The sequence below is a fragment of the Somniosus microcephalus genome, chromosome 13, assembly GCF_052327205.1.
Source record: "Somniosus microcephalus isolate GS21.2 chromosome 13, FLI_Smic_1.0, whole genome shotgun sequence".
Lineage (NCBI taxonomy): Eukaryota > Metazoa > Chordata > Chondrichthyes > Squaliformes > Somniosidae > Somniosus > Somniosus microcephalus.
Genome location: NC_140999.1, coordinates 17,305,336 through 17,319,485, shown reverse-complemented (window position 1 = coordinate 17,319,485; position 14,150 = coordinate 17,305,336). Strand labels below are relative to the sequence as shown.

Sequence of the window (14,150 nt, the reverse complement as noted above, 5' to 3'; positions counted from 1 at the left end):
CTACGTCTGTTTGGACTTGGTTAACATTCCTTCAGAAAAGCGCCTATTGGTAGCCAAAGTTCGATTTATAGAAAAAATGTGAAGTCAAACATTTTGGAAGGAAGACCAGGGAAAGAAATGTACCTTAAATTGTATGGTTTTAAATGGAGTAGAGGAGCAGAGGGAACTTGGCGTGCAGACAAATAGGTCACTAGATTTGACAGCACAAGTAGGTAAGACGATAGACACAATACAAAAGCAAGGAGGTACTGCTGAACCTGTACAAGTCCTTAGGCCACAGTTGCAGCATTCTGTATCCCATATAACTTCTATAACACAAGTGTAAAAGCAATGGAAAAAGGCACAGCACAGATTCATAAAGATGTTACCAGGGATGAGGGGTTGCAGTTACAACGAGGGACTTGAGAAGTTGTGTTTTTTCCCCCACTACAACTGAGGTTAAGAAGTGACCTAATGGAGACTTCAAGGTGATGGAAGGATTCTGATCAGGTAAATAGTGATCGATTTGGTTCCACTGGTCATGAGGCAGTTATGAAAGGGCACAAATTTTAAGAATTAAGCATGAGGTTAAAAAGAAATTCTTGACCCAGAAGGGTGGTTAGAATGTGAAATTCTCTGCAATAAACCTTTGTTTAAAATAAAGATATTTCTTTTTTTTTCTTTAAAAGTGAATTAGACAGTTACTTGAAAAAGAGGCATATTAAAAGGTATGGGGAATGAATGAGAGTGGGCTTGGACTGGGTGGTCATGTAGAGGAACAGATTTTGATGGGCTGAATGGCCTGTTTGTTCTGTAGCATTCCATAATTTGGTTCAAGGGGAAGGAACAAAATGGACAAGATTGGTGAGGGAAACATTACATCATTTAGATGGAAACACTCATAGGTATTTGCCCTGTCCTCATTGAACACAGTTGCATAATTACCTTGCACATTGATAATCATTTGCAAGCTCTTTAAAAAGTGTTGTTTTTTTAAGGTAATATGCATATTGGAAGGAAGGCTGATCCCAAGTGTAAGAAGGGTGATCTATGAGGAAATCAAATTGTATAGTTCAGAGTGAAGTGGGGACTTCTGAATTATATTAAATTAAATGATATAGTAAACTCTGAATCAAAACATAAGAAATAGGAGCAGGAGTAGGCCATTCAGCCCTTCAAGCCTACTCCGCTATTCAATGAGATCATGGCTGATCTTCTGCCTCGATTCCATTCACCGGGCCTATCGCCATATCCCTTGATGCCCTTACTAGTCAGAAATCTATCGACTTCTGTTTTGAATATACCCAATGACTGAGCTTTCACAGCCCTCTGGGGTAGAGAATTCCAAAGATTCACCACCCTCGGTGTGAAGAAATTTCTTCTCATCTCGGTCCTGAATGGCCTACCCTTTTATCTTGAGGCTGTGGCCCCTGCTTCTAGACTCCCCAGCCAAGGGAAACATTCTCCCAGCATCCACCCTATCAAGCCCTGTAATAAGTTTGTATGCTTCAATGCGATCCCCTCTCATTCTTCTGAATTCAAGAGAATACAGGCCTAGTTTACTCAATCTCTTCTCGTACGACAGTCCCGTGAACCTTCGTTGCACTCCCTCTATGGCAAGTATATCCCTCCTTAGGTAAATATTACTTTTAAAGTAAAGCAGCATTATTTAAATTGAGGAAGAGCCTCTTTATTCACAGGGGTGAAGGTTATAATAATTTCGGGCACGACAGTGGAATAAGGTTGCTCTGTGCAGTGAGGGGGTGCAGGTATTTGTAGGATTCCTCTGTTCGGGGCTTTTGGTGAGGGCATTGACCAGTTTTTAAATTGGCAGGTTGGTGCATTCATTGGGCCGCCAGGCAGAGCAGTTTTGTGTGAGGCGTGTTTGTGTGCTGCCATCGCAAGCCGCAATATTACACCTCGAATGTTTAAAAACTTTAGTTGCCTGTTGCAATGGGAGATGGAGTACAAGAGGGGTGAGTTTTGAAGGGTTGAATTGGTCTGGTTCCGTGCTTGACATTTCCTCTGTTGTGTAATCATAAAACAAAGTGAATGGATTGTCTTTTATATGACCTATATATGCTGAAGGGCAAATGACTAACTTGGTTTTTGTTCCTCTTGTGTTCCTCATGGTCTGGTGTACTTTCAACGGAGTCAGACAGAGACCAAGGCTCAGTAAGTAGTGATGTTTTGTTGTTGTTCATTTTATGAAGGAAACGTAGGAGGTCAAACAACACAATTGTTCCCATAAATTAATAGTAAGGGAGTTGGTGGCTCCACTTGTTGCTAGGTTGGAGCTATGCCGAGGTCTGATGGTGTTTGAAACGCTAATCAGCAGAGAATTTAAAAATTGCATTCAGTGTATTGTGTGCATGTACCCGTGTGTAACAAATGTGGGAAATAGTATCAAAATTATTTTCAAATGTCGTCTTTGAGGGCAAGTGTGACCTGGGGTTTGGCAAATGGCCTGAAAGGCTTATGAAAGCTGAATCAAATGCTTAGCTAATGCTTTGTAACTCCTGTTGGCACATCAGATGGTAGCTGGGCATTCATTTTAAAGATCACCACAAATGCCACCCCTCAATAGGATACAGTGAGGTCTAATGCATACAATGTTTGCTGTATTGTTTCCTCTCCTGCGGCATGGAATTTTAAATTTGTTTCATTAACATTCCCCTAAGGTATGAGGTTTTTTGTTTAAAAACCTACTGACAAGTTTGATAACGCTCCTGTGAAGCGCCTTTAGGATGTTTTACTACGTTAAAGACGCTATATAAATACAAGTTTGCGCTCGCGCTCGCTCTCTCGCGTACACGCTCTCACTCTTTTTTAAGATGCTCCTTAAAACCTCTCTTTGACCAGGCTTTTGGTCACCTGTCCTAATCTCCTTATGTGGCTCGGTGTCAACTTTTGTTAACGCTCCTGTGAAGCACCTTGGGATGTTTTACTACATTAAAGGCGCTATATAAATTGTAGTTGTAGTTGTATGGATTTCCAGTCTTGTTTGATTGCAAGTAGAAAGGTCCCCACACACTGGATAATCTGAGAAAGGCACAGCAGAATGCGTTACCTTGCCAATGAAAGATTAGCTACACTGTTCCAATAGAATTCTGATTTTTATATCTGATGTGAGAATAACAATTCTACAAGGGCTTTAAAGCAGGGTTCTCCAAGCTTTGGTCTTCAGGGGCCACATAAGTGCGTACTGTGGAGACTTGGCACCCACATAATGTTTAAATCCATGTTCCCATTATAACTTACATATATTTGTAGTTACTTCTAACAGGTGCTCTGATTTAGGATTTATCCAGTAATGAGGCAAGTGCTTTAAAAACAACCCTTTTCAAATATAGGGCCACAAAAGTGAAAATTAGGCACATAAGACTGAATTGCATGAGTTGAAGGCCAGATTGCCAGGACTCGGGGGGAATGCATGTGATCCAAGGACTGTAGGTTGGAAACCCCTGCTATAAAGCTTGCTACACTGAATATTTATGTTGTAGTAACTTGAAAGAAAGTCCAATAACGTGACCAATGGAAACTCATTATGAACTCCTTCAGTTGTGCAAATTCATCCTGCAAAGTCCAGGTTGGTAAAAGGCTACTTGTATATTGTCTCTTGCACTGCCCTGAAAGCAGATTCCGGCTTAAATGGGAATCTAACATGCCCTTATTCCTAATGGGGATATCCGTTCTTGACCTGTACATATTTAAAATTGAATCCTTCATTCCAGTTGTCCCTCCCTCTCCCTCTCTCCTGCCCCCCCCTCTGTTACATAGTTATGTTGGGACTACATTGTACAAGTGTACTAACACTCAAATCAAGTGTAGCAGCACTATGATGCTGGGAAAGTAGTGCGCAGGCGCCGAACAGGACTCGAAAATATCACCCCGCACCATGCGGCAGGCAGCCATTACAACACAAATAAAACAGTAGTTATAATTACAAACTACCGAGTCCAGAGTCGTCTTTACACAGCACTACGAGCGCTAGAAGACATAACACCCTCACCCTCCCTCCCCTTCTGGCTCCCTATTATACTTAATATTGCCTTGGGGTTAGACTGTAACTGGAGAGAAATGCACAACTTTAGTCTGCAGGGCAGCTCCATGTTTTTTAAAAGATCAGTCCTGACCTAACGGGCAATTTGAACCTAACCCGCCCGTTGGGAAACTGACGGGATCTGGTTCAATGCTGGCTTTGAACTCTTCCATGTTTTACTGTATATTGAAGTCAGTGGGGAATAATATTGGGCAGTGTGTAAAACCTCTGTTCCGCCTGATCCTGTGGCGTTCCTGCCCGGCGAGTTAGATTCAAATTGCCCCTCTACATGTCTGGCGCACAGAGGTTCCTAATAAGCAGGTTGGCCGCCACATTTCTATTAAACTTCAGACGTTGTTACAATTCAGTATTGCCACTTGGTGAAAATTATTCCCTGGAACTTGGCCACTTCATGGAACTGTGGCTAGGAGTGGAAATGATGACATGTGCTTTGCCCGACAGTCTCCTCAAAGAATGGTAGAGATTTAAATGCCCAAAGTATGTATGGGGTATTCTCCAACTTGGTTGAATTCTGGAGACTGAGTTCACGTAGCTTTTTGGAGTGATGCGAGGGACTGCAGAAGTGGACTACTTCCATTTTAACAGTGGATAGCGGAAGCATTCTGACAACTGATCAATTCATCATGTATTGATCAAGACCTAATTTGACACCAACACCAATAACTTGGCCAAGGTGATTGTGGTTGCTATGGTTATCACTTGAGGTGGAAGAGTAAAACTTCCTGGAAACTAGTGTTGAAGAGTAAAGCTGCATGCAAGTAGTGGAGTTTCTGACAGTACAAAGCTTCACCTTCTTTATTCCCAGAGTTTACTGAGTTTCTTTAATATAATCAAGTGGCCAAAACACTTTTGCTCCAAAAGGGCTGCAATATTCTGCATTACTTCCAGGGATGGGGCATCTTAGCTACAAGGACAGATTGGAGAAGCTGGATTTGTTTTCATTAGAGCAAAGGAGGTTGAGGGGTGATTTGATAAAGGTGTACAAGATTGACAGGTTTGGATAGGCTAGATGGGGAAAGGCTGTTCCCACTAGTTGATGGTACAAGGACTAGCGGACACAGATTTAAGGTTTTGGGCAACAGATACAGGGGGGGATGTGAGGAAAAACTTTTTTACACAGTGAGTGGTGAAGACCTGGAACTTGCTGCAGACGGAAGTGGTGGAAGCGGAGACACTCGGGGCTCGATTTTCATTGGGCGCTTGAGGCGGGATTGGAGGCGTGTCAGGGGTTAAAATCACAATCGGGGGGAATGAACCCATCCCGCCCCCAACCTGCCTCCATGCCAGTTTCAAAGGAGGCGGATACCTGACCTGTGCTGGGACCCGCCTCCCTGAGGCGGGAAGGGGATTAGTGCCAATCAACTGCCTGTTAACAGGTAGTTAACGGGCAGTTTTTAGCCTAATCCCTATTTTCATCCCTGAAGTGTGGGCTTCCCGACGGCTCCAAACCACGTCAAGTTAGCGAGGCGGACCGTCGGGCTGAAGGGCTTGGAGGGTTCGAGATGTCCGGTGTTCAGGTGAGTGATGGGTGCATGAGTGCAGAGGTAAGTGTGTTTGGTTTGTGTAAAGTGTTTAAATAAGTTTTACTTTTACAGCCTTCCTTCAGATCTCTGGAGTCCCTCATCTCACCGGCACAGAAAGCAGAATGGCCACGAGCTGTCAAAAGTTGCAGCATTCAGCTTTCTGTTCTGGAGAGATCTCTAAATCATCCTGAGAGGAAGGAATTAACTTGGAGTACAGATTGTCAGTGTTTGACAGCTTCAAAGAGCTGTCAAACGCTGATATTTCATCTGTCAAAAGCTCTTGACAGATGAAATGTCAATCTGACGTCACCTGTTGCCGGGTGGCCCTTAATTGGGTCAATCAAGTGAAAATCGAGTGGGTTGGCCACAACTCGATGGAGGCAGGACTACAACCCCGAAAGTTGTAGTCTCGACTCCTACACACCTCCAGTATCAAAATCCAGCCCTCAATGTTTTCAAGGGGAGACTGGATAGGCACTTGAAGGAAATAAACTTGCAGGGCTACGGGGAATAGAGCGGGGGAATGGGACTGACTGGATTGCTCTACAGAGCTGGCACGGACTCGATGGAGCGAATGGCCTCCTTCTGTGCTGCTATGACTGACTTTTTACGTTTATAAAACCTTCAGCTTCCGTAGTTTATTGCAGCTAAAATGCATTTCTTGTACAGGGAAACATTGAGCTTTTCTAACCTGATAGCCGTGGTTCAGTGAAGATCTGGTAGAAAAGGACTATCTGTATTTGTGCAATCTTTCTCAAATTTGCAACTGATGGGAGAGTGTACAAGAGCCCCTTGGCATAGTTTATGACCATTGCATTCACTTTTTATATAAAAAAAACCCGCAGCTGAGCAGTCTTTCCGCAATCGCTCCCATTATTCATACAGGATTCTATGAACAATGGTAATGGAATTCTAATTGCAGGCAAGGAGCTGCTAGAAAATGTAGTCGTAAAAGTAGCCAATGGAGTGCAACATCGCAAAGTGCTTCACATTCAATGAATTACTTTTGGAGTGTGGTCACTGTCATGTAGGCAAAATGCAGCAGTCAGTTTGTGCACAGCAAGAATCCACAGACCGGGATGAGATAAATGGCCAATTTTTTTTTCTTTTGTGAGATTATGGACGATGGTTAGCCAGAGCATTGGAAGAATTCCCTTTTTCCTCTTTCAATAGTGCCATGTCTTTTTTTTACAGCCACACGCATAAGTAAAGTCTCAGCTGAAAGATGGAGCCTTTTACAATGCAATAGTCCTTCAGCCCTGCATTGACCGCCTATATTTTGTGTTCATGCTCTGGCTTGGAGCTTGAACCCACCACTTCAAATTCACAGCAAGAGTGCTGCAACCTGACTTGGGGTGTGGTTTCCTCATCCTCATCTTGATTTGGTTTTTGAAGCAATTAATGGTTGTCAAGAATTTGGTCTGCAACTTCAGAGTCAGAACAGTGCCCCTCTAGCCTGGGGGTTGGACTGTGTAATTTCAGTAACATCTTTTGGATTAGATGGTAAAGTGAAGCCCCCGTCTGTCTCTCTGTTGAGGTAGACGGAAAAGATCCCATGGCACTATTCGAAGACGACCAGGGAATTATCCAGATTCCTCACCATATTTTTCTCGACCAGCACCACCACCAGCCGATTATCTGCTCATCAATCCCATTGCAGTTTGTGGAATCTTGTTGTGCAAAATTGGATGCTCATTTAATGAGGGTGTGCTTGTATTACAAGTTTAATACTTTTTTCAGACTGGTAGCTACACACTGTAAATGCTCCCTACAAATTTGAATATATATAAGCCTGGAATTTCCTTGGACTCCTCTGGGTGCCCTCCGTTTTCCAGGATTTCCCGGTTGACCTTGTACGGGTAAAACCTCTGCCCTTTACAAGGCCAGTGATGTCAGGGCCAGTCCTTTGGGTGGGGACTCCCTACACTAGGAGTTCCCACTTCTTTAGCCCAGTTGGGACTTGACGTCAACTCTTGATTGGGGGAAAAATTTGCTTCATTTTGAATTGTCCGATAAGTCACTTTTTTAGTTCTGAATTCACATGCGATTTTTCAACTATTGCTGTTATTTACATTGCTTAATTCAAATTATTGGAGGTATTTTTTTTAGTACAATAGCTGCTTTGTTATTAGGAGTAGACGGCAGTTGAAGTTGTTTAATTTGCCAGAATGGTTAGTGGTAGAATTTTAGTTGGTGTTTCTGCCAGCAAATAACTTTGTTTTTAAGAACATAAGAAATCGGAGCAGGAATAGGCCACTTGGCCCCTCGAGCCTGCTCCGCCATTCAATAAGATCATGGCTGATCTTGGGCTCAAACCCACTTCCCTGCCTGTTTTTAGAGTAACATTGCTTGGTTTCTCCCACCCCCCCCCCTCATTTTTCTTTGCAAACTTTGCACTGCATTTTATTGAACAGCTTTTTAAAAATAAAAATAATGCTCAACAGAACTCCAGCTTTCCAATAGCAAAATACTGCAGATGCTGGAAACCTGAAATAACAGAAAATGCTGGAAATACTCAGCAGGCCAGGCAGCATCTGTGGAGAGAGAAACAGAGTTAACGTTTCAGGTCTGGGACCCTTCTGATGAAGGGTCCCAGACCTGAAACGTTAACTTTCTCTCTCTCCACGGATGCTGCCTGGCCTGCTGAGTATTTCCAGCATTTTCTGTTGTTCCAGCTTTCCAATGCCTAGCACACTTAAACTTGGAATCCTAGAATCTTACAGCACAGAAGGAGGCGATCCGCCCCATCCTGCCTGTGCCGGCTCTTTGAAAGAGCTCTCCAATTAGTCCCACTCCCCCCTGCTTGTTCCCCATTGCCCTGCAATTTTCTTCCCTTCAAGTATTTATCCAATACCTTTTTGAAAGTTGCTATTGAATCTGCTATTACGCATTCAGGCAGTGCATTCCCGAGCATCATAACTCAATAAGCAAAATAAATTCTCCTCATCTCGCCTCTGGCTCTTTTGCCACTTACTTAAACTGAATTGTCTAACTAGACTTGGGTGTTGATGTCTCCATGCAAAGTATTCAATATGTGTGTGTGTGCGCCAATAGAAAAACCTGTGTTGAGGTGTATTGAAGCTGTATTATCTTCAGGTTCATAATTGAAGTCTAGCCCAAGCTAAAGGGTTGAAAGTCTCTTTCCACTGACTAAAGGCCCTTGGTATATGGAATCCAAATTCCAATGGGGACACGATCCATCCCAAACGGCACTGCTGTAGTTATTCTCAAAAGTGCCTGAGGGTAGAAAGTGTGGAAAGACGAGTTCAATAAGCATGCAACTGGGGATTGTCTTCAAAAGGCTCCCGTTGACCTGAGATTGGTTGATGCTACCACAAAGTACAAGTGCATCTCATTCCTCCAGGACTGGAATGCTTCGAGTTGATGAGTGCATGTTTAGTTTTTAAAAAGAAAAACAAAAGCGCTGGACTGAACTATGTAGACTGGCTTGGAAATCGGATTGAATTGAACCCCAGGAATTGGGGAATAAAGTTGAAAAATCACACGTGACTGGGTAATGCCAATTTTGAGAGTGATTAAACTCAGTAGCTGCCTCCTCCTCCTGTGTACTGAATTCCTCTGTCCTTGCGAATAGCATTAGTACTGTGGGCTGAAGGTAAAATGATCACTTTGAATGTAATCAAAAGACTGGAGATCCATCATGTCTGACCTGACAATTGCTACAACCGCCAAAACGGTGTCTTTGTTTGCCCACAGGGAATGTGTTGACAGAGATATAGTGCATCTGTCACGCATGCTTGCCTTCCTTATTAATAATTAGCTGCCTCAATGTACACAATGATCATGGGACCAGAAAGGGGAAAATGAATTTACAGCTGCTGCTGTACAGGCATTTAGCTTAATGTCCCCGAACCCTAATGTTGCATAAAGAATTTTAACCCTCTTTTTGTCTATGCAGGCGATGCCTTTAACCCTCGCGTTCAGGGAAATGATGGTCTGTCTCTCGGGCACTGATGTAGCCCTTTAATATTTGTATTGGGTATTTAAACTGTCTGCTTAAGAGTTAATATTACATTAACGCCTACAACTGCCTTTTTTTATATTGCTCTTAGAGATATAGAACCCTGCAGCACAAAACAAGGTCATTCAGCCCATCGGGCCTGTGCTAGCTCTTTTGTAAAAGCTATCCAATTGGTCCCACTTCCCTGCTCTATTCCCATAGCCCTGCAAATTTTGCCTTTTCAAGAGTGTAATCCAACCCTCTGCCTTCCTTAACCCAGGCTGATTTGTACTGCTGCTTCACTGCCTGACTGCGATCCGTCAATTCAGCAGAGACTGGGGGTTGAACTTTGGTTGCGGGGGGGTGGGTGGGGTGGGGTGGGGGGTGGTCTTCTGATCTTTATGGCTGTGTGATGGTGATTATTGTCTCTAAGCCGCATTGGGAATGCACCTATTTTGAGTAAATTACAGTAAGTTCAGTAATTGGTCTGAAATTGCACAGTGTGAGATTATACATCCGTGCCCATCAATTGTTTTTGTGTGAATTTTTGCGACCAACCTTTTCAAATGAACAAAATTCTCCTGATTGATGGGTTTCTGTGATTGTGACCCTTCCAGACTACTTAAAGATTTATTGTTGGGGGAGGGTTAAGCATCAGTAGCGCAGCATGTGAAGTGGAGTAATAGGCACTTAAACTGTCTCGCTTGGTCTGGTATTCTCTTGAGGTTAAAGGCCTTGCATCACCTATTGACGGACAGCTACAGGTTTTAGATAACCGCATGTCAATATGTTGAATACCTTGGACTTCTTGCGATTTTTTTTATTTGCAGTAAACTTTTTATTTTGAATGGACTCAGTAAATTTTCCATTACTACAGTGGTGACGGCTTCACGATTGACTTTGTCAAAATGATTGCCAGCAGACTCCCTGGTAATGGACTTTAATAGAATTATAAGTATAGGAAAATTCTTGTCCACGTTTAATAGGCCAAACATGTCTTGAAGTACATTAGGCTTCATGACGTCTCAGACAGCGGTCCTTCAGCTTTGAGTTTTAAAATGCTGTGCATCTCTAAGCAGCCATATACTTGGTTTCACTGTAGCGTTCCCAGTTTTAAAAAAAATATTGCCCTTCCTACTCGAGGCACCGGCTCATGCTGAGGTAAGTACAGTTCAGCGAAGCCAGGGATGTTCTCTGGTACCTCGCCCAAGTGACTGTGCTTAATGCGCCAATCTAGATGGTGAATGGCAGTAGGCTCTTTGACTGGGATTGTGGGGGGGGGGGGGTGGGGGCTGGTGGAGGGGAGCAGCGTTGCAACCAAGCCACATTCCTGACCTGATGCACTGCTCGAGAGCAGGAACCCTATAATTTGTCCCTCTTCCCAAGCCCAGAGATACTGAGGCCAGTTGCAGCAACCTGCCTGAGATCCAGGCTAAATCATTGCTGAGCCAAGATCAAAACTTGGACCTTCCTCACCTACAGTGGCTCTCTTGTTTTGAGCAGCTGTTTCCATTTTAAACACAGCCATTGACAGCACTTCCAACACGATTCTTCTCCATCTTCACATTCTCAGAAGTGTGCATGGCAAGACTGTGTGTGGGTTGTTATGGAGCCCTGTCGATCTGTCTCCGACGCACTGAATTTGATACCTTACTAACTTTTTTAAATACTTGCGTAGCCTTTGACAAAGCATCCCTCCTGGGCGGACTTTGGCTTTCGTTCTCGGCTGGGTATGTGAAGACCTGTTTATGTATTGCCCTCAGTAACGCCAGAAGTGATGTTTAATCAACAGCTGCACTTGGAACTTTTGGCAGATATTTAATCATCTGCATCATTCTGTGGCTGGAAACCATCGGTTGACTGGCTGGTGTTTTGAATGAAAATCCTGGAGCTTGTTGACTTTTTTTAGGTTTGATTGGGGGGGGGGGGGGGCACAATTTTTATCATTGCCCCCACCCATTCTGTGAAGATTCAAAAACCTAATATTTTCAGATTTGTGCCAAGTATACACGTGCTTCTAATAAACGTTATGCATTTCTATAGTCTCTCCAATCCAAATCTAAGGAAGTTATCATCTGGTTTTAATTTGTTTCCTTCCCCCACACCACCGCGCCACCCGCCCCCCCCCCCCCCCCCCCCCACCCAGCACACGCACATACACATTTCTCAAATCCGCTGTATCACTTACTGATGTTTTGATTTTGAGCCTTCTGATTAGAAAAGTGAGTGTTGGTGAGTAGGGACGGAATGAAACAAATTGAACACTTAATTTATCTCCAACTCCTGTCACTTGAACGGTCTGAACGTTTTTTATCCAATTTAGGAATGCTGCTTCGGACCTTTGTCAATTTGAAGGCAATTTTATTTTTTAAAGAGCATTTTTTCCCCCCCTCCTCACAATGTTGTTACGTTTCCTTGTCCGATTAGGCTCGTGGGGGTTAAAACACTAACCAACAGGTCCTGACGAGCAGAGGTGAAGAGATTTATAAGATGAATTTTGGGCAAGAGATACAGGGGGGGGTTGTGAGGAAAAACTTTTTTACGCAGCGAGTGTTGAGGACCTGGAGCTCGCTGCTGACGGAAGTGGTGGAAGCGGAGACGCTCAGTGTTTTCAAGGGGAGACTGGACAGGCACTTGAGGGCTGCGGGGGAATGGGACTGATTGGATTGCTCTAGAGAGCCGGCAAGGACTCGATGGGCCGAATGGCCTCCTTCTGTGCCGTTATGACTCTGAAGTTTCAACCGAGCGAAGTACAGTCCGATCAACCGAGGATTCGGTGCCGATTTTAAGCTGGGTTTCTGAGAAATGTTCATCCCTTTGCCCCCACCCATTCTGTGAAGATTCTGTGCATTAGATTCTTTTGGGCAGCAGCCTCCGCCTGCTCTGGGGCCACCCAAACTCGGCCTAGCGGGTCTGTGGCGCTGAATCTAAGCCCTGCATCCCTCCTTGGTATCGTTACAGTTGGCCAATTTCTGACCTCGGAAGTGTTCATTCCCCAGCATTAGTTGCCACCCTTCAGCAGAGGAGCTGGGATATTTTAAAGGGGTGGACTTGCTGGGAAGGGAGAAGCTGTAGAAGTTTACGGCACAGGAGACCATTTGGCCCATTGTTTGACTCGCGAAATCCAAAATGAATCCCACTTGAAAATGTTTCCCCCCACCCTGATACTTCTGAACCTAAGGAAGGTACAGAGATGGGGAGGGGGGAAAAATACGTATTTTAAATCAACAAAACAGAGCAATAGCAAAACTTTCAGACCATGAACTTATACAGAGAATTGATTAAGAATAAATGAGGTTTTTTTGGCCTGAGTAATTTTACAGTTGAGCAAGATGAGTCTGCTGTGGAACAGGCCCGAGCATCCCAGTATAAGTTCTTTCAGGTCGTTTGTGCTTTTGGTAGGCACCCAATGTCAATTAAATGAGACATCAATTATCCTCGCTTATCTCCTGCATGCTGTTCTGCTGCATAACTTAAAATTAATGTTCATTTTACTTCCCAATTTTCTCGATCCAATTTCGAAAGTCTTATTTTTTTAAGCATTTCTACAGCAGGCAGAGTGTGTATACATCTGTTGCCGGTCACTCTTCAATATACACGCACAGGAACTGAACCTTTTTCTGATCACCATCTTTACTCCCCCCTCCCCCCCACCCCCCCCTCCATCCCCACATCAATTTATGTTACAGCACTCATGGGGTTGTAATTTGAATGAGCTGCAGTGAGGTATAATGGGATCCAATAAACATATCACCGTTTTGATACATTATGCTGCTCCTGCTGTTTAATAGCTGGATGAGTCATGCCAGTAAGGAACCATTAACAATTTTCTGTTCGAAGCTGATGAAGGGAGTGTGAGCACTGAGCAGTGTATGGCTTTTAAATGAAAAAATGATGCAGGAGCATGGTTTTTAGAAGCCGGGGCCCACCCCCGATTATTTACGGGGAGGATGCGGGGAAGGCCAAAAACGGCCCAAGATCACCGGCGGGGCCAGGGATGTAGAGGTCCTACCCACCTTCACGGGAGAGCCTCGTTATCATTTTTTGGGGATCGTTTCCCGCCTGGCTTCCGGCCAAATTGACAGCCTGCCAGCAGCCGGGAGGGAGAACCAGCGGCAGGAGGCAGCAGACTGGGGACTCTTGGGGGCGGTCCCTGGCAATGGGGGGGGGTGGTTGGTGGAGGAGAAGGTCTGTCATCGTGGTCGGGGGGTGGGGTGGGTAAGAGAGAGAGAGGAGGGAGATCTCGGACTTCACGGGTGGGGGTGTGACCGATCGGGAGTGAGGCGAGGGGCCACGGTTGGCGGGGGGGGTGGGGGCTGAAGGCTTCCTTGAGGGGCCAAGGAGCACACTTGTGGCAGGACACGCTACACCACGAAACCCGCCGTTGTGGAAAACTGCAACAAATTTGGCGGTTATGGGGTGTATTTTGCGCATTTGACTGTTTAACCCCCTCCTGCCTGGGATGGGGAGGGGGGGGGCTTCATGTCGAATCCCAGTTTTTTTTTTTTTTTTAAACCTGGTTTTTGAGGGTGGTGGCGAGAACCAATGGAAAGCGGGAGGGGGGAAAGAGGTTTTTTTTTGCCGACTTGTGGTACTCTGAAATGTCTGTCACTTTCTTTGAACA

The 14,150-nt window shown here is 44.5% G+C and overlaps 1 protein-coding gene across 3 annotated transcripts in view; it reads left to right on the top strand.

Moving 5' to 3' along the window:
- Positions 1 to 14,150, top strand: part of LOC147108096 (transducin-like enhancer protein 1) — a 184,521-nt gene that overhangs the window by 100,574 nt on the left and 69,797 nt on the right. For all 3 annotated transcript variants that reach the window (XM_086004577.1, XM_086004578.1, XM_086004576.1), the window contains one exon: positions 2,138 to 2,154. In XM_086004577.1, the coding sequence (XP_085860703.1) occupies positions 2,138 to 2,154 (17 nt within the window). The remainder of the gene's footprint in view (positions 1 to 2,137; positions 2,155 to 14,150) is intronic.